The 21,297-nt window shown below is 45.0% G+C and overlaps 1 protein-coding gene across 1 annotated transcript in view; it reads right to left on the reverse strand.

The window, feature by feature from the left end:
* LOC122925729 (WD repeat-containing protein 72-like) overlaps nt 1-21,297 on the reverse strand; it is a 187,697-nt gene that overhangs the window by 17,212 nt on the left and 149,188 nt on the right. Inside the window, exon 7 of the mRNA XM_044277076.1 lies at nt 6,014-6,109. Within this exon, the coding sequence (XP_044133011.1) occupies nt 6,014-6,109 (96 nt within the window). The remainder of the gene's footprint in view (nt 1-6,013; nt 6,110-21,297) is intronic.

The following is a 21,297-nucleotide window of genomic DNA, read 5'->3' on the forward strand; positions in this document are numbered from 1 at the left end:
ATACGACTCACTGGATCCAACACTAAGAAACAAAAGGGAGACCCCTGCATCAGACCTGGCTCTCTCCCGTACTGCTCAGCCTATGCGATAATCCCAATGGTAGATGATCGCATATCCGCGTACCTTGACTGTATAACACCTGAACACCCTATAATAGTGAGGGGACACGACCACCGGCTCCCTACACTAGATACGGAGGGAGTCAGGGTCACCTGGGATCCAGCAAACAGAAAAACACAAATGAATGAACAAAACTTATCTTGTAGAAGACTCAGAAGTAGGATCACCATGCACACACACTCCAGGAAGAAATATAAACCGCACACTGATGCACTATGGGGAGGAATTTAAAGGGATGCAATCAGTCCAACTACATGACAGCTGAGAGAGGCTAACGAGATGAGGAACTGAAAGCAAAACAAAGGAAGCTCAAGGAGGAGGTTCTGAAAGGCATCTGTCAGAGCTTCTCAGATGTCTGGTGGTGACACAGAAGTGGTAGCTGCAAATACAGTGAAGGGGTTTAATCATGCATGGGATAGGCATAAGACCATCCTTCATATAAGATAGGGCCAAGGGCTATTCATAGTATTCAGTATATTGGGAAGACTAGATGGGCCAAATCGTTCTTATCGGCCGACACATTCTATGTTTCTATCTGTATTGAAGGAAGCGCTAATTGCTTCTGGCAGTCCCCCTTTAGTATGCTGGCTGGCACCCAGGAGCCGATGTGTGAGTAACAAGGGCATGAATGAGCGGCAGTGATTGGGCGGCGCTCTGGTGTGGGCAGTGCGGGCAATGCGTGGAGCTCCGTGTGCTGTTTGGGTGGTGCGCCGCACATGCCCAGTGTAAAGATCGGCACAGACACAGCGCACACACATGGTGCTTTTATTATTATGGATGACAATGTGGAAAAAAAGAAAACATTTGTTTTGTTACACCAGCCTCAGAATTGGAACAAAAATATCTAATTTACTTTATTACCAGATTTGTACTCAAATAGCAACATTAGTAAACTCCTAGTAGGTTGCTTACTACCGGATCAGGAGGGAGATCACGCTCAAAGTATTTATAACCCTAGGTTCTCAGTAGACAGTTCAAAGAACTCATATTGGATAGGTTTTTAGAGCATTTTGAGGTTCCTTTCATTTTAAATCTGTGTAAAAGAACAGAGGTATTGAGGATACTTTGAATCAATGATAAAATCTTTGGAGCAATGTATGAAGTCCCAATTTCCCTTCAAAATTTAGAATATTGCCCCCTTTTTTTTAACTCCCTCAGCCTATGTGGGCAGGGCATAGGCAGGATGTGGCCAACTTCTGCAGCCCATCACATTTACCAATACGTGCATAATACCTCCTTGCTGGTATAGAGTTTATTGCTGGTATAGAGTTTGTTTCCTGAACACAGACCTCCAGAGGATGCACCAAACTTATTAAGAAGCATTTGCCTCTTACTCATTTTGGCACATTGTATGCTGCCAGCAAACACTTCTATTGAGACTGGTGTCAGAAACATCAGTCTACATTCCCACTGCATATCACATAAGGAAACAATGGCTCCATGTATTTCATAATCTCCCTCCAAATAACATCGCAAATGGGGCCAAGTGACTTGTAGTCACTTCTAATGGATATTTTCAAGATATATCAAGTGTGCCCCAAAACTTAGATATACAGGGGGAGATTTACCAAACTGGTGTACAATAGAACTGACTTAGCTACCCATAGCAACCAATTAGATTCCACCTTTCATCTTTCACAGCTCCTTTGGAAAATGAAAGGAGAAATCTGTTCTACTTTAAACCAGTTTGATAAATCTCCCCCACTGTGTTTTAACTTTGAATACCTAATAACATTGCTACATTTCCAAAATTTTAACCCCAGCAGCACAGAACCTAACTCATAGACTGTGTGGGGCACACTTATTAAGACTGGCGTTTTAGACGCCGGTCTTATAAAGGCCGCTAGCTGGCGATGGATCCACCAAAGTTATGAAGAGGCGCAGGCCTCTCCATAACTTCAGCACTTCCAGCTCCAGTTCTAAATGTAAGACAGCTTCCAAGCTATCTTACATTTAGACCATTTTCTACTCCTAAAATAGGCGTAGAAAATGGTGAATGAAATGGGCCTGCCGGTCCATCTCCTTCCCCGTCCACACCATGTCCACAATTTTAGACTTGGAGTGAGCTAGAAGAAGTCACAGATAGCGCCATCTGCACCTGATTAGTAAATGACCCCTATATGTCCAGGTGGTCCACATTCATCTCTGGAAGAATGTTTCTGCAGATGCAGGGAGCCTATTGTTAGTGGTAGAAGGCTCCACATAGAGAAAGACAAGACCTTTTCTTTTTTTTTGGCGTTTTAGTTTTGCACTCCCTGCCTTCCCAGAGCCATAACTTTTTTATTTGTCTGTTCACATAGCCATATGAGGGGTTGATTTCTGCAGGACAAGTTGTACTTTCTAGCGCCACCATTTAATATTGCATATGATGTAGTTGGAAGAGGGGAAAAAATTCTAAATGGGGTGAAATTGCAAAAAAAAAACATATCCACCACAGTTTTACAGGTTTTTTATTTACGACGTTAGATGTATGATAAAACTGGTTCCTTTTATTCTACAGGTCAGTACGAATCCGACAATACCTTATTTGTATAGTTTTTATAGCATTTTGATAGTGATACAAAAAAATAAAAGTAGGAAAAAATCTGTTGTAATTATGTGTATGGAGCTGTATTGGGGCTACATTTTTGCGGGGTGAGCTGAAATTTTCATTGATACCATTCTGGGGTGTGTATGACTTTTTGATCACTTTTTATTTAATATTTTTGTAAAAAATAAAGCGACCAAAAATGGTGAATCGGCCATTTGGATGCTTTTTTCTGTTTTGCTGTTTGCTATATGGGGAATATATTTTTAGATTTAGATTTTTTACTATGGGCATTTTCGCACATTGCGACACCCATGATGTGTATTTTTTACATTTTTTTGTTATTTTATTATGGGAAAAGGTGGGTGATTTGAATTTATGTTTTTTATTATTTATTTATTTTTTTAACTTTTTTTTTAAACTTTTTTTATAGTTCCCATAGGGAACTATAACATGCAATCATTAGATTACTATTCTCAGACTCCAATGCACTAGCAAATAGCTTGCTTCATATGGGGCCCCATTACATGCAAAGGCTCCATAGGAATTACTATGCGCAGCCTCCTGTCATTCACAAAGACAGGGTCTGCTGCACACAATCTCCGGCTACTCCAATCGCCGCACGGGGAGCCGGAGCACCACCGGAAGCACTCGGACATGAGATGCGGGGGTTTGCTATAAGAAGCAGGCGGCCACCCGCTGCTATGTCGCCCGCAGTGCTAAGGAGCGGGCGCCATCTTTAAAGACCCAGCCAGCGCCGTACTATTACGGCACTGGTCGGGAAAGGGGTTAGCCACACCTTCCTTCTCCATTGCTCTATACATATGGTCCCTGAGCATTGTCTATTGTGATTATTGGGTCCCAGGTAGCTACAGGAGCTGATGGGTCTCAGCAGACCTGGATAAGCTCTGCAGTTCATGTCAGGAGGCTGCATTTTCCCTGTAACTGGGATTAATACGTCAGCACCACGTGAAATCAGTATTCAAAATATACAATGACCTTATGAGGGGCAGAAAGGGTAAAGACAAGTATAAGACAATAAAAAATGTAATACTAATCATCATCATCATTACAATGCCACCACTAGTGCTTATAGGCATTCTAAAAATGTTAAAAACAGACCTTTTTTTTAACTTTTTTTTAAAATTTTCTCCACTATAAGTATAATATGCCCCATGTATCCCCCCAAAATTTTTAAATAATGAAGCTAACCACTGAACACTGAGTTCTTATATTGCAGTTCCAAAATGTTCCTTTGATCACTATTTTGAGATGAGTAAACAATGCCCACAGCACCCCTGCACATCACAGGGGAATGTGCAACCACTAATAACTGCTGTATCTAACCTGACGCTTGGATGCTTTATAACACATAGATATGAATTGAGTTATGATGGCTTCAGCACAGTTTGAAGTATACAGAATATATGTCTTATGTTGCACTCATGTATGGTACATGTCTGGATGAACAAACTGCATCATAAATGTGCAACAACATGACTCTTACTGGAATATGAAACAACATCTTGTATGGTAGCAGGCTGCCCCATTTCACAGAAGATGAAATCTAAAGCCTTTTCCTTGGGGATCAGTCTGGTGACTGCTGTCAGCTGCCCTCTGTCAACATAACTACAAGACTTTCTTAACTAAGCTGACAGCAGAGAAGATGACTCACAGGTTTTGTGTTCACACAAATGCAAGATTTTAGGTGAATTATTTTTAACACAGTTAATTATAAATTGCTGTCACATGGCATTGTGGGTGAAATATTTGCACCATACGATCTATTATAACAAATGCACTTAAAAAGTATACAATTTAAGAAGACGTTTCTTTGTGCACAAACTAGGCTGACATGTTTCCGATTCGATTTGGTCAATTCAAATTTAATTCAATCTATATAAAGTCGACGTGAATTGAAAGTTCCCTAATTGCCCTGAAATGTATGACACTCTGGGCAGGGGCGTAACTACCATAGTAGCAGGCCATGAGACTGCTATGGGGTCCAGGGCAAGAGGGGGCCCAGTCTTAGTTGGGATTAACTCCTCTTCTACTGGAGGTAAAAACTTGGTCAGGACTCTACCCTCTAAAGGGACAACTTTTAGCAAATGAGACAGTGTAAAAATGGTCCAAGAGTCATTAAAAAGTGTTTAAGCAGAAACCCTTATGTCCTGTGTGGGACGCCTGGTTTGATCCTTGCTATGGGGCCCTTACTTCTCTATGTATGACACTGACTCTGAGGTCTCCTAGGACTGTCTCTAACTGTTGTCAGGCTCTTTAAAGGGAATGTCCAGGAATTGATAATGATGACCTATCCTCAGAATAGGTTATCATTATCATATCGGTGGGGGTTAGAGTCCCAGCATCCCTGCCGATCAGCTATTTCATTGAAGCTCTGCTGAGCGCAGCTGGCTCCCAGCAGCTTGTTATTGCAGCTCAGCCCTATTGACTTGAATGGGGCTAAGCTGCAACTAGGCCATGTGACTGATGTATGGTGGCGTCAAATGGCCTAGGAAGAGGTCAAGGTGCTCACTGAGGGGCTGGCCTCTTCAGCTGATCGTCGGCAGTTCCGGGTGTCAGACCCCCACCAATCTGATATTGATGACTTATCCAGAAGATAGGTCATTAATATAAATTCCTCAGAAAACTTCTTTAATGTCAAGATAGCATAAGTTATGTCAAAGTAACAGCAACATATATGTCTACGGGGAAATGGATCGTAGGTGGTAGTAACAAATAGTCTGTTAATAATAACACACTGTACCATCAGATTTTATTTTTAAATTATAAAACAGGCCAAAAATGATAAACTTTGGTGGCAAATGTCTTCTTCTGACTTTTAAAATGGTGGCCACCATTTTGAGCAATCCATGCAGGACAAATAATAGAAGGTTCAAATTTGCCAAAATGAGAAATTTTGGTAAAATGTGTAATAATTTTTATCCATATAGAATAAATTTGCTCATATCTGGTGACAAGTAATGTGTGTTGGTCTGACTTCAAATGAATTACACTTCTGTGTGGACAGTTTGCCTTTGTCAGCCTCTCTGAAATCAACTCTATATTTAGTCATTCTAATACAGCCGGCAAGTGCATGCTCAGAGGTTGGACCATATATCTGAAAAAGACTTTAGTCTAAAACTAATTATAATGAAGTGGTAGTGTCAGCTTTCTTTTTAAGTCATAAAGCCTTTGGCCAATCTGAGACGTGAATTCTTGATGAAAGAGCAAAATGAATAATATCTGCACTGCTTGACCATTAGAGGTGATTACTAATTTGCTGCAGTAGCTACTAAAAAAGGTATTAGACTGTTGCATTTTATGAGGAAGGATAATTGATAGCATATTTGTCCAACTTTTACTTACCTGGGCTATCTGCGTCCTCCAGTACACTCTTTTCTATGATGGACTCTGGCTCTTGGAAGTTTACGGCCTTTTCATTTTTTGATGAGGCATCAGGGGCTACAAATTAAATAGAGGCAGTGCTATATTAGAAAACATTTTAAATACAATAAAAAAGGTAATATAATTAAGAATAGTTACACCATACATAAAAGTGTGATTTATGTTTTTTTTACTCATATTTATAATTTCCTTTACTAGCAGAAGGACCGGCTTTGCACGGGTATATTTCATCTATTTCATTTCATGTTTGTGTGTGTCGTTAAAATATATCAATAGTATCCCCCATAACAGTGACCTCTACAGTCCCCTGCTCCTTTAACAGTGAACTCCACAGTCCCCCACCACTTAACACTGATCCCCCCCCCCCCACAGTGCCCCGCCACTTTAAAATGGGACCTCCATAGCAGCCCATCCTCTTAACTTTGGCCTTCACAGCAGCCCGCCCCTTTAACAGTGAGTTTCACAGCACCCCACTCCCTTGATAGTGACCTCCTCAGTGGCACTCCCCCTTAACAGTGACATCCACAGTACCTTGCTGCCTAACAGTGACATCACAGTACCTGCAGCCTTAACAGTGACCTCCACAGTAGTTTCCCCTTTAATAGTGGCCCCTTCCCCCTTAACAGTGACCTACTCAGTGTCCGCCCCTTCATCAAATACTTCCACAGCGGCCTGCCCCCTTAACAGTAACATCCATAGTGAACGCCTCTTTAACAGTGACCTCCACAGTGCCGCCCCTTTAATGCTAGGGCTACACAACGACATGTGTTGCATTCAATTTTGTCTCAACAATTTTTAAGATGATAGGCTATGGTGTTGCACTGCGACATGTGACATGCTGGGACTGCAACACGACAGTCCAAGGTGGATTTTTCTGTGACTGTCACATCACAGTCACAGCATGTCACATGTCGCAGTGCAACACCATAGACTATTATTATAAAAATTGTCGTGCGACATCAGTTACATCACATTTAGCAGTGTAGTTGTGCCCTATGTGTCATGCGACTTATTGTCACGCAACACATGTCATCGTGTAGCCCTAGGCTAAAGCTGACCTACAGCAGTGAAGAAAAATGGCTGCATTGTTATGGAAACCTGGAGTAAAACTGTGTGTATGTGGAGACTAAGGGCCTGCAAGCTTCTATTGGCTGATAAGGGACATGTGACAGTGTGTATGGCAGTTGGGATATGAAGAGAGAGACTTGCAGGCTTGTATCGGCTAATGCAATCATTTTTTGGGAGTATTTCAGGAACGGTACATCCAAGAGAGCTGAGACCCCCACAAGATTTATTTCCAGGTAGCAAGGGATGTGTATACCAAGTGTCATTGAAATCGATGGTTGCGTTTTTGAGTGATCGCGGAACATACATACATACACAGACACATATATACGTCTATATATATATATATATATATATATATATACATACACACAGTACAGACCAAAAGTTTGGACACACCTCATTCAAAGAGTTTTCTTTATTTTCATGACTATGAAAATTGTAGATTCACACTGAAGGCATCAAAACTATGAATTAACACATGTGGAATTATATACATAACAAAAGTGTGAAACAACTGAAAATATGTCATATTCTAGGTTCTTCAAAGTAGCCACCTTTTGCTTTGATTACTGCTTTGCACACTCTTGGCATTCTCTTGATGAGCTTCAAGAGGTAGTCATCTGAAATGGTTTAAACTTCACAGGTGTGCCCTGTCAGGTTTATTAAGTGGGATTTCTTGCCTTATAAATGGGGTTGGGACCATCAGTTGCGTTGTGGAGAAGTCAGGTGGATACACAGCTGATAGTCCTACTGAATAGACTGTTAGAATTTGTATTATGGCAAGAAAAAAGCAGCTAAATAAAGAAAAACGAGTGGCCATCATTACTTTAAGAAATGAACGTCAGTCAGTCCGAAAAATTGGAAAAACTTTGAAAGTGTCCCCAAGTACAGTCACAAAAACCATCAAGCGCTACAAAGAAACTGGCTCACATGCGGACCGCCCCAGGAAAGGAAGACCAAGAGTCACGTCTGCTGTGGAGGATAAGTTCATCCGAGTCACCAGCCTCAGAAATCGCAGGTTAACAGCAGCTCAGATTAGAGACCAGGTCAATGCCACACAGTTCTAGCAGCAGACACATCTCTAGAACAACTGTTAAGAGGAGACTGTGTGAATCAGGCCTTCATGGTAGAATATCTGCTAGGAAACCACTGCTAGGGACAGGCAACAAGTAGAAGAGACTTGTTTGGGCTAAAGAACACAAGGAATGGACATTAGACCAGTGGAAATCTGTGCTTTGGTCTGATGAGTCCAAATTTGAGATCTTTGGTTCCAACCACCAGTGTCTTTGTGCGACGCAGAAAATGTGAACGGATGGACTCGACATGCCTGGTTCCCACCGTGATGCATGGAGGTGGAGGTGTGATGGAGTGGGGGTGCTTCGCTGGTGACACTGTTGGGGATTTAAATGTAAAAACACAAAATGCAATCGCACACTGCAACCAGCACTCTGCCCTGCCTTTATGCTGGATGTTGAATAAGGCATTGGTGTACATTTTGGCCAAAGCGTAATAAGCCACTCACCGCGTCAAGGTTGCCTTCATGAGTGGTCCCTAACACTAGTTCCTACCTTTTATGGGCCATGACAGCCACATAAAGTCCAGGGAGCGCAGGTACAGCATGCATGCCAAGCACACTCTGCTTTTAACCCCGTCCGGTGCCATTACAGCTTTCATCGGATCCAGGGATGCAAGTACTCACATGCATGCTGAGCCCACTTTATACTTCTCCTGGAGCCTAATGGCTACTGGTAGGTGCTGTATAAGCAGACTCAGTTTTATACTGACTTTAAAACCAGCCTCCAGGGGGCAGATTAACTGGACAGGTGTGCTTGACTGCTTGGAGATCGCCACGCCTCCAATACGTACTACAAAGAGAAAAATATGGAAGATTTCAGCCCGCGGGCTGAAATTTTCCACACTGTTGGGGATTTATTTAAAATTGAAGGCATACTGAACCAGCATGGCTACCACAGCATCTTGCAGCGGCATGCTATTCCATCCGGTTTGCGTTTAGTTGGACCATCGTTTATTTTTCAACAGGACAATGACCCCAAACACACCTCCAGGCTGTGTAAGGGCTATTTGACCATGAAGAAGAATGATGGGGTGCTGCACCAGATGACCTGGCCTCCACAGTCACCGGACCTGAACCCAATCGAAATGGTTTGGGGTGAGCTGGACCGCAGAGTGAAGGCAAAAAGGCCAACAAGTGCTAAGCATCTCTGGGAACTCCTTCAAGACTGTTGGAAGACCATTTCAGGTGACCTCTTGAAGCTCATCAAGAGAATGCCAAGAGTGTGCAAAGCAGTAAAAAAAAGCAAAAGGTGGCTACGTTGAACAACCTAGAATATGACATATTTTCAGTTGTTTCACACTTTTTTGTTATGTATATAATTCCACATGTGTTAATTCATAGTTTTGATGCCTTCAGTGTGAATCTACAATTTTTATAGTCATGAAAATAAAGAAAACTCTTTGAATGAGAAGGTGTATCCAAACTTTTGGTCTGTAATGTATATATAGATTAAACCTCCAGTAAACAATTTCACCCTCCTGATAAACCAAATCACTTTTCATACTAAGGAGTATAATTCATACAGAGGGAACCCTGAGCTTGCTAAAGAGCTAGTGGAAGGGTTGCTGATGTTGTCTAGTTCCATCTTTCTTCATGTATAGTGTGATCCAGTACTAGTCTCCTTCTTAGCAAATGTGGTTAAGGACCCTTTTAAATCTGAACTATGACAGCACACATGCTTGGATTAAGGCTAGTTTCACACTAGTGTTAAGACATCTCTGGGGGGCTGTCCTGGCAGGGAGCAGCATGCCGGAGATGTCTGGATCCAGCACTGCTGAACGCTACCTGTCACCCACCAGCCCTATTCACTGTAATGGGGACTGACAGAAATCCAGCTGCAATCATGCAGAGAGTCGGCCTGGACGAAAAACGCTGCGTGCAGCTGTTTGCATCTGGCCGATTCTTGGCATATTTGCCGAGTTGCAGCCGGATCTCTGACGGTCGCTATTATGGTGAATGGGACCAGACAGAGATGCAGTAGCTTCCGGCAATGCTGGAATGCAAAGAGATATCAAAATCGACAATTGTGAAACAAGTCTAACATGATCTTTAATTATCTTTGCACAGCAATTTTTCGTCCAAAAGTAGTCCTCCGCTTCAGGTCTTATCTCCTATAAACAGCAAAGAATGGTCCAATTTAGATTTTTGTAATAGGACTGCACTTCTCTAGGCATGTGCATGCTAACACAAAGAAACACGCACTTGACATTTACTCATAGTGACATATTTATGTTAAAATTTTATAGAGAAATTGTTACTTGACACTTGCTACTTACATTAGAATTCCCTAGTATACACTGTCAACACATTATATGTATATTAAAAAAAGAAATAGGCAGTTACAGTATGCTGAACAGTGGTTGTTAACGCTGTTCTTTGACCTGCTCTACAAGTTTTACTGCCTACTGTGGCTTAAAAGGGTTTTTCCACAATAATTATTGTTTATCCAGTCCCCTGAAACAATAGATTCATACTTACCTGCTTCACACCACTCCAGTCCTCCGCACTGCCCCGGCTGTCTTCATCTTCCAGTCCCCATTCTGTTTATATCCACATCATTTCTGAAGTCAGTCATGTGACCATGACCACTCGGATGCAAACCGTGCAGGGACTCGAATATGGAGACAACATTGGCAATGCAGAAGGGTAGAGCAGGACCTGGGACCGAACATGTGCATCCACCTCAGCATTGTCACTGTGCTACACCAATATATTTTTATTGAATTCAGTGGCTATACCAAATTTTTTATTACATACAATTTCATTAATATTCGCATCAGCCACACGGGCAACTGTTATTCCAAAAATTTACTTTTTTTTGGGTGTTAATTAACAATTCAGGGGTTTGACCTCCGGCGTCTACCAAATAGTTTGATTGATTCAATAACAGATGCAAACAATTTTTTGTATATAACATGTCGACTGTGTATACCAGGGAATTGTATTAGATGTACGCTATGGGCTTTATCTTTCAATATTTGGGTTTATTCTGGGTTGTGTAGGTTGCAACATTTATTACATACAGGTAAAACTAAAAAAATTAGAATTTCGTGCAAAGTTAATTTATTTCAGTAATGCAACTTAAAAGGTGAAACTAACATATGAGATAGATTCAGACTCATTACATGCAAAGCGAGATATTTTAAGCCTTTATTTGTTAAAATTTGGAGGATTATGGCTTATAGCTTATGAAACCCCCAAAGTCACAATTTTGAGGTACCCTTTGCTAAGGGGATATGGGTTAATTAGCTGACTAGAGTATGACACTTTGAGCCTAGAGTATTGAACCTTTTCACAAAATTCTAATTTTAAGCTGCATTAATGCAATTCCTTTTAATTTGCATTACTGAAATAAATGGACTTTTGCACGATATTCTAATTTTTAGAGTTTCACCTGTATTATCTGAATATTCTATATATGCATGGTAGGTGCTGGTTCTCTTAGTCATGTTCTTCAAACCACTCCTATGCAATTTTTGCAGTGCAGCAGGGTAAATTATTGTGGTAAGAGGCCATTTCCATTAAGGAATACCATAAAAAAGTGCATAGTACATGGTCTCTGACAAGTTAAATGGTAAGTGTCAAAGAAACATCCACATGAATGTCAGAACCCAATGTTCCCCAGCAAAACAGTTCCCAGAGCACTACACTGCCTCCTTTGGCTTGCCTTCTTATGTAGTTCTTCAGGGCGACATCTCTTCCATAGGAAAGTTATGCACAAGATTTAAACAAAAAATAAAAAATAAAAATAGACTCGTCAGACCAGACCGTCTGCTTCCATTGCTCCATGGTCTGATGCTCACCTGCCACTATAGGTGCATTCAGCTGTGGACAGAGGTTAGCACTGGCACTGGATTTTTTTTAAAATAATTTGTGCTACAGTAGTTCTTCTGCGGAATCAGACTAGGCGGGCTAGCCTTTGTTTGCCACCCATATCAGTGAAGCTTGGTCACTAGAGTTGAGCGGACACCTGGATGTTCGGGTTCGAGAAGTTCGGCCGAACTTCCCGGAAATGTTCGGGTTCGGGATCCGAACCCGATCCGAAGTTCGTCCCGAACCCGAACCCCATTGAAGTTAATGGGGACCTGAACTTTTCGGCACTAAAAAGGCTGTAAAACAGCCCAGGAAAGGGCTAGAGGGCTGCAAAAGGCAGCAACATGTAGGTAAATCCCCTGCAAACAAATGTGGATAGGGAAATGAATTAAAATAAAAATAAAATGAACAGCAACTGGCTGGTGGTTGGCCATTGTTAAATCTGTTACATACGAGGAGACAGATACTTCCATCCCATCTAAGACACTCACTGATATTAAAAGACACCATGGTAACATGGAAAGAGGTACGTAAGATAGCCAAGAAATCATTCCTGGCTTCTAGATACCTGGAATTATGGAAACATCCAGAGTTCCCCTTAGGGGCTCAAAACAAAATGTTCAGGACTTGGAAGTCCAAAGGAATACACAGACTCTTGGATGTTCTTCATTTGTCTGATAAAAGATATCTGACATTTCCAGAGCTATGTGACAGATTTGGCCTTGAAAAATCCCAGTTCTTGGCTTACCAACAGCTTATGCATTTCTGCAAACAGAGGTTACTAGATGTCTCTAGCGAATGTGCAAATCAATCCCTAGCGTTTTCACTAATGCATGGGGATGGTAGACACTCTATTTCCCACATATATAGCAATATCAGAGAGTCTGCAGACAAAAAAGTAGTTGCCGGCCTCTTTAAGAAATGGGAAAGGAAACTTAAAAAATCCTTGCCAGTGGAAGAGGTGTTGACGGGATGGATGAGAGTTTGTGGGGCGGTGCCTTGTGAAAAATGGAGAGAATCACACTTTTGCCTTATACACTCAGCGATCTATGCATTTAATATCTTAAGAAAAGCTCCTAAAACAGACTACTTGACTAAATGCCCGAAATGTGATGCAGACCGAGCAGATTTGCTACATTGTGTTTGGGAGTGTTCACATGTCCAAACCTTCTGGAAGGAGGTGTCTGATTGGATCAGGGGTACATGGGGGGAAACTTTGACTTACAGTCCTGAGACACACCTTTTTCATATATTTGATGAAGCCTCTAAGCCTAAGTTGATAGTGGAGGTTGCTCTTCTGACATCTCTCCGAGGCCTTTTAAACAACTGGCTTAAACCGACTATCCCTCAAATTAGCGAATTCATTTCCCAGATGTCCCATTTTATGTATATAGACAAATTGGACACGGAACATCAAAAAGAAAAAAAGACGAGGGGTTTCTTTCGTAAATGGCAAACCTTTATTGAACGACACCTCTCACGGGGGGATGTCGGAGAGCTGATGGCATCCTTTAGATATACGGAGTGGTATTCAAAAGCGGTAATGAATGGGAGCATAGGGAGATTGCATATAAGAAACTAGGGAATGCATAACACATCATTTTACTTTTGAAACATACTGTACTGACAATACAGTAAGAGAAGGGGGTTGAAGGATCAGACATCCTTGAGCATGGGGTGGGAGGGCTAGGGAGGGAGGGGTTTTGTTGAATGTTATTTTACTTATAATTTTCCTTTTCTCTGCAAGGCATGTATCATACTGATCATACTATCATGATGTTTCAACACTATGACTGATACTCTGCAATGTAAACAGTATACTTTATTCAATGCTCTGCGACATGCAGTGAAAATGCTATGTAAGAGATTTTATTTTGAACAAAATAAAGAAAAATTTGTTTTAAAAAAATAAATAAAAATAAAATAAATAAAAATTAACCAATATCAATTGGAGAGAGGTCCCATAGCAGAGAATCAGGCTTCACGTCAGCCACCACTGCAACAGTCCATTGTCAGATATTTAGGCCCAGCACCCAGGCAGAGGAGAGAGGTCCCGTAACAGAGAATCTGTCTTCATGTCAGCAGAGAATCAGTCTGCATGTCATAGCAGAGAATCAGGCTTCACGTCAGCCACCACTGCAACAGTCCATTGGCATATATTTAGGCCCAGCACACAGGCAGAGGAGAGAGGTCCCGTAACAGAGAATCTGGCTTCATGTCAGCAGAGAATCAGTCTGCATGTCATAGCAGAGAATCAGGCTTCACGTCAGCCACCACTGCAACAGTCCATTGGCATATATTTAGGCCCAGCACACAGGCAGAGGAGAGAGGTCCCATAACAGAGAATCTGTCTTCATGTCAGCAGAGAATCAGTCTGCATGTCCTAGCAGAGAATCAGGCTTCACGTCAGCCACCACTGCAACAGTCCATTGTCAGATATTTAGGCCCAGCACCCAGGCAGAGGAGAGAGGTCCCGTAACAGAGAATCTGGCTTCATGTCAACAGAGAATTAGTCTGCATGTCATAGCAGAGAATCAGGCTTCACGTCAGCCACCACTGCAACAGTCCATTGTCAGATATTTAGGCCCAGCACCCAGGCAGAGGAGAGAGGTCCTGTAACAGAGAATCTGGCTTCATGTCAGCAGAGAATCAGTCTGCATGTCATAGCAGAGAATCAGGCTTCACGTCAGCCACCACTGCAACAGTCCATTGGTATATATTTAGGCCCAGCACACAGGCAGAGGAGAGAGGTCCCGTAACAGAGAATCTGTCTTCATGTCAGCAGAGAATCAGTCTGCATGTCATAGCAGAGAATGAGGCTTCACGTCAGCCACCACTGCAACAGTCCATTGGCATATATTTAGGCCCAGCACACAGGCAGAGGAGAGAGGTCCCGTAACAGAGAATCTGTCTTCATGTCAGCAGAGAATCAGTCTGCATGTCCTAGCAGAGAATCAGGCTTCACGTCAGCCACCACTGCAACAGTCCATTGTCAGATATTTAGGCCCAGCACCCAGGCAGAGGAGAGAGGTCCTGTAACAGAGAATCTGGCTTCATGTCAGCAGAGAATCAGTCTGCATGTCATAGCAGAGAATCAGGCTTCACGTCAGCCACCACTGCAACAGTCCATTGGCATATATTTAGGCCCAGCACACAGGCAGAGGAGAGAGGTCCCGTAACAGAGAATCTGTCTTCATGTCAGCAGAGAATCAGTCTGCATGTCCTAGCAGAGAATCAGGCTTCACGTCAGCCACCACTGCAACAGTCCATTGTCAGATATTTAGGCCCAGCACCCAGGCAGAGGAGAGAGGTCCCGTAACAGAGAATCTGGCTTCATGTCAACAGAGAATTAGTCTGCATGTCATAGCAGAGAATCAGGCTTCACTTCAGCCACCACTGCAACAGTCCATTGTCAGATATTTAGGCCCAGCACCCAGACAGAGGAGAGAGGTCCCGTAACAGAGGATCTGGCTTCATGTCAGCAGAGAATCAGTCTGCATGTCATAGCAGAGAATCAGGCTTCACGTCAGCCACCACTGCAACGGTCCATTGGCATATATTTAGGCCCAGCACACAGGCAGAGGAGAGAGGTCCCGTAACAGAGAATCTGGCTTCATGTCAGCAGAGAATCAGTCTGCATGTCATAGCAGAGAATCAGGCTTCACGTCAGCCACCACTGCAACAGTCCATTGTCAGATATTTAGGCCCAGCACACAGGCAGAGGAGAGAGGTCCCGTAACAGAGAATCTGGCTTCATGTCAGCAGAGAATCAGTCTGCATGTCATAGCAGAGAATCAGGCTTCACGTCAGCCACCACTGCAACAGTCCATTGTCAGATATTTAGGCCCAGCACACAGGCAGAGGAGAGAGGTCCCGTAACAGAGAATCTGGCTTCATGTCAGCAGAGAATCAGTCTGCATGTCATAGCAGAGAATCAGGCTTCACGTCAGCCACCACTGCAACAGTCCATTGTCAGATATTTCGGCCCAGCACCCAGGCAGAGGAGAGAGGTCCCGTAACAGAGAATCTGGCTTCATGTCAGCAGAGAATCAGTCTGCATGTCATAGCAGAGAATCAGGCTTCACGTCAGCCACCACTGCAACAGTCCATTGTCAGATATTTAGGCCCAGCACCCAGGCAGAGGAGAGAGGTCCCGTAACAGAGAATCTGTCTTCATGTCAGCAGAGAATCAGTCTGCATGTCATAGCAGAGAATCAGGCTTCACGTCAGCCACCACTGCAACAGTCCATTGGCATATATTTAGGCCCAGCACACAGGCAGAGGAGAGAGGTCCCGTAACAGAGAATCTGTCTTCATGTCAGCAGAGAATTAGTCTGCATGTCATAGCAGAGAATCAGGCTTCACATCAGCCACCACTGCAACAGTCCATTGGCATATATTTAGGCCCAGCACCCAGGCAGAGGAGAGAGGTCCCGTAACAGAGAATCTGGCTTCATGTCAGCAGAGAATCAGTCTGCATGTCATAGCAGAGAATTAGGCTTCATGTCAGCCACCACTGCAACAGTCCATTGTCAGATATTTAGGCCCAGCACACAGGCAGAGGAGAGAGGTCCCGTAACAGAGAATCTGGCTTCATGTCAGCAGAGAATTAGTCTGCATGTCATAGCAGAGAATCAGGCTTCACGTCACCCAACATTGGAACAGTCCATTGGCATATATTTAGGCCCCGGCACCCAGACAGAGGAGAGGTTCATTCAACTTTGGGTAGCCTAGCAATATAATGGTAAAATGAAAATAAAAATAGGATTGAATGAGGAAGTGCCCTGGAGTACAATAATATATGGTTAAGGGGAGGTAGTTAATGTCTAATTTGGACAAGGGACGGACAGGTCCTGTGGGATCCATGCCTGGTTCATTTTTATGAACGTCAGCTTGTCAACATTGGCTGTAGACAGGCGGCTGCGTTTGTCTGTAATGACGCCCCCTGCCGTGCTGAATACACGTTCAGACAAAACGCTGGCCTGCCGGGCAGGCCAGCACCTCCAAGGCATAAAAGGCTAGCTCTGGCCACGTGGACAATTTAGAGACCAAGAAGTCTAATGGGGCCGAACCATCAGTCAGTACGTGGAGGGGTGTGCACACGTACTGTTCCACCATGTTAGTGAAATGTTGCCTCCTGCTGACACGTTGCGTATCAGGTGGTGGTGCAGTTAGCTGTGGCGTGTTGACAAAACTTTTTCGCATCTCTGCCATGCTAACCCTGCCCTCAGAGGAGCTGGCTGTGACACAGCTGCCTTGGCGACCTCTTGCTCCTCCTCTGCCTTGGCCTTGGGCTTCCACTTGTTCCCCTGTGACATTTGGGAATGCTCTCAGTAGCGCGTCTACCAACGTGCGTTTGTACTCGCGCATCTTCCTATCACGCTCCAGTGCAGGAAGTAAGGTGGGCACATTGTCTTTGTAGCGTGGATCCAGCAGGGTGGCAACCCAGTAGTCCGCACAGGTTAAAATGTGGGCAACTCTGCTGTCGTTGCGCAGGCACTGCAGCATGTAGTCGCTCATGTGTGCCAGGCTGCCCAGGGGTAAGGACAAGCTGTCCTCTGTGGGAGGCGTATCGTCATCGTCCTGCCTTTCCCCCCAGCCACGCACCAGTGATGGACCCGAGCTGCGTTGGGTGCCACCCCGCTGTGACCATGCTTCATCCTCATCCTCCTCCACCTCCTCCTCATCCTCATCCTCCTCGTCCTCCAGTAGTGGGCCCTGTCTGGCCACATTTGTACCTGGCCTCTGCTGTTGCCAAAAACCTCCCTCTGAGTCACTTCGAAGAGATTGGCCTGAAAGTGCTAAAAATGACCCCTCTTCCTCCTCCTCCTCCTCCTGGGCCACCTCCTCTTCCATCATCGCCCTAAGTGTTTTCTCAAGGAGACATAGAAGTGGTATTGTAACGCTGATAATGGCGTCATCGCCACTGGCCATGTTGGTGGAGTACTCGAAACAGCGCAACAGGGCACACAGGTCTCGCATGGAGGCCCAGTCATTGGTGGTGAAGTGGTGCTGTTCCGCAGTGCGACTGACCCGTGCGTGCTGCAGCTGAAACTCCACTATGGCCTGCTGCTGCTCGCACAGTCTGTCCAGCATGTGCAAGGTGGAGTTCCACCTGGTGGGCACGTCGCATATGAGGCGGTGAGCGGGAAGGCCGAAGTTACGCTGTAGCGCAGACAGGCGAGCAGCGGCAGGATGTGAACGCCGGAAGCGCGAACAGACGGCCTGCACTTTATGCAGCAGCTCTGACATGTCGGGTAGTTGTGAATGAACTTCTGCACCACCAAATTCAGCACATGCGCCAGGCAAGGGATGTGCGTCAAACCGGCTAGTCCCAGAGCTGCAACGAGATTTCGCCCATTATCGCACACCACCAGGCCGGGCTTGAGGCTCACTGGCAGCAACCACTCGTTGGTCTGTTGTTCTATACCACGTCACAACTCCTGTGCGGTGTGGGGCCTGTCCCCCAAACATATGAGTTTCAGAATGGCCTGCTGACGTTTACCCCGGGCTGTGCTGAAGTTGGTGGTGAAGGTGTGTGGCTGACTGGATGAGCAGGTGGAAGAAGAGGAGGAGGAAGCTGAGTAGGAGGAGGTGGCAACAGGAGGCAAAGAATGTTGCCCTGCGATCCTTGGCGGCGGAAGGACGTGCGCCAAACAGCTCTCCGCCTGGGGCCCAGCTGCCACTACATTTACCCAGTGTGCAGTTAGGGAGATATAGCGTCCCTGGCCGTGCTTACTGGTCCACGTATCTGTGGTTAGGTGGACCTTGCTACAGATGGCGTTGCGCAGTGCACACTTGATTTTATCGGATACTTGGTTGTGCATGGAAGGCACGGCTCTCTTGGAGAAGTAGTGGCGGCTGGGAACAACATACTGTGGAACAGCAAGCGACATGAGCTGTTTGAAGCTGTCTGTGTCCACCAGCCTAAATGACAGCATTTCATAAGCCAGTAGTTTAGAAATGCTGGCATTCAGGGCCAGGGATCGAGGGTGGCTAGGTGGGAATTTACGCTTTCTCTCAAATGTTTGTGAGATGGAGAGCTGAACGCTGCCGTGTGACATGGTTGAGATGCTTGGTGACGGAGGTGGTGGTGGTGGTACATCCCCTGTTTGCTGGGCGGTGCCAACGTTCCTCCAGAGGCGGAGGAAGAGGCCGAGGCGGCAGCAGCAGAAGAGGCCGAGGCGGCAGCAGCAGAAGAGGTAGCAGGGGGAGCCTGAGTGACTTCCTTGTTTTTAAGGTGTTTACTCCACTGCAGTTCATGCTTTGCATGCAGGTGCCTGGTCATGCAGGTTGTGCTAAGGTTCAGAACGTTAATGCCTCGCTTCAGGCTCTGATGGCACAGCGTGCAAACCACTCGGGTCTTGTCGTCAGCACATTGTTTGAAGAAGTGCCATGCCAGGGAACTCCTTGAAGCTGCCTTTGGGGTGCTCAGTCCCAGATGGCGGCGGTCAGTAGCAAGCGGAGTCTCTTGGCGGCGGGTGTTCTGCTTTTGCCCACTGCTCCCTCTTTTGCTACGCTGTTGGCTCGGTCTCACCACTGCCTCTTCCTCCGAACTGTGAAAGTCAGTGGCACGACCTTCATTCCATGTGGGGTCTAGGACCTCATCGTCCCCTGCATCGTCTTCCACCCAGTCTTGATCCCTGACCTCCTGTTCAGTCTGTGCAGTGCAGAAAGACGCAGCAGTTGGCACCTGTGTTTCGTCATCATCAGAGACTTGCTGAGGTGGTATTCCCATGTCCTCATCATCAGGAAACATAAGTGGTTGTGCGTCTATGTGCATTCTATGTCTTCCACCGCTGGGGAAGGGCTAGGTGGATGCCCTTGGGAAACCCTGCCATCAGAGTCTTCAAACAGCATAAGAGACTGCTGCATAACTTGAGGCTCAGACAGTTTCTGTCGCTTCTGTGCGCTTTCTGCAGAAGACTGGGTGGGAGATAATGTGAACGTGCTGGATCCACTGTCGGCCACCCAATTGACTAATGCCTGTACCTGCTCAGGCCTTACCATCCTTAGAACGGCATTGGGCCCCACCATATATCGCTGTAAATTCTGGCGGCTACTGGGACCTGAGGTAGTTGGTACACTAGGACGTGTGGATGTGGCAGAACGGCCACGTCCTCTCCCAGCACCAGAGGGTCCACTAACACCACCACGACCATGTCCACGTCCGCGTCCCTTACTAGATGTTTTCCTCATTGTTATCGTTCACCACAACAACAAAAATATTATTTGGCCCAATATATTGTATTCAAATTCAGCTGAATATAAATTTGAGGCCTAGTATTTAGGCGCTGGGTGACAGGTATAGGTTTACTGACAGAAAACCTAAACCTATACATAGTCTATTTAAACCCATGTTGCAGTGGTTCCTTTTCTGCGTCATATCATGGCACCAGCGGTTATGGTGGTATGGTCCATGCTTATGCCCGGGCACCTGCTGTGGCCCATGCCGCCCCGCTTGCTGGGGATACGAACTGACAGCTTACCCAACTACAGCAGCATTGGTCCATCTTATATGTAAGCTTTGAAGAGAAAAAAATGAATATATTGTTTTTCATAAAAGCATATGGTCAGTGGTAGACAAAGTCACTCTGGTTGGTCACTACACCCTCACCATATTCAGTGCCTATGCATGTCTCACTTCCACAGTTTAAACCGAGCCAGTGAGTAATGGTCACGGGGGCCGCGGTAGTTGGACTTGTGTTATTTCAAGGCTTTCCTCCGGTTCCGTCGGTCATCTTTCTTGGTGGCAAGTGGCACTTGTTGGTTTTCGTCAGTCACGCATACTCGAGTTGCCCAAAATGTCTGTTTATCATCAACAATTTCAACATGTCGCATGCGTCTGACATAGTGGAAGCTTCCATGGATGAGAATGTTGCCAGGATGTCAGAGGGTGGCAGTGCTCTGTCGCTCCGAAGCTGGACCATTCCCAAGCTCACGTCAGAGTTGTTGAAAAGAGTTATCCCTTTCTCGGCCACTGCTAGGAAGGCGGAGCTGCTCGTGGTGGGTACAGATGGTCCTAGCAAAGAGGAGGTGTCTATGGCCACAGTCCAGACTTTTCTTTCACAGTTGCATGTTATGATCAATAACTTGATGTCCTCAATCACCAATATTCAGGCGAGGTTGGAGACAGTGGAGTCTCAGGGTGCAGTTGTCGCTCATCCTCCACCGGATGTACCTGTCGCCTCCACATCCACAGCAGATTGCTCAGGTACAATGTCCCCGGTGCCCAACATCACACCTGCTCATTTCATTCCTGCGAATATCAAGAAGGACATACTTGAGG

The sequence above is a fragment of the Bufo gargarizans genome, chromosome 2 (genome assembly GCF_014858855.1).
Source record: "Bufo gargarizans isolate SCDJY-AF-19 chromosome 2, ASM1485885v1, whole genome shotgun sequence".
Taxonomy (NCBI): Eukaryota; Metazoa; Chordata; class Amphibia; order Anura; family Bufonidae; genus Bufo; species Bufo gargarizans.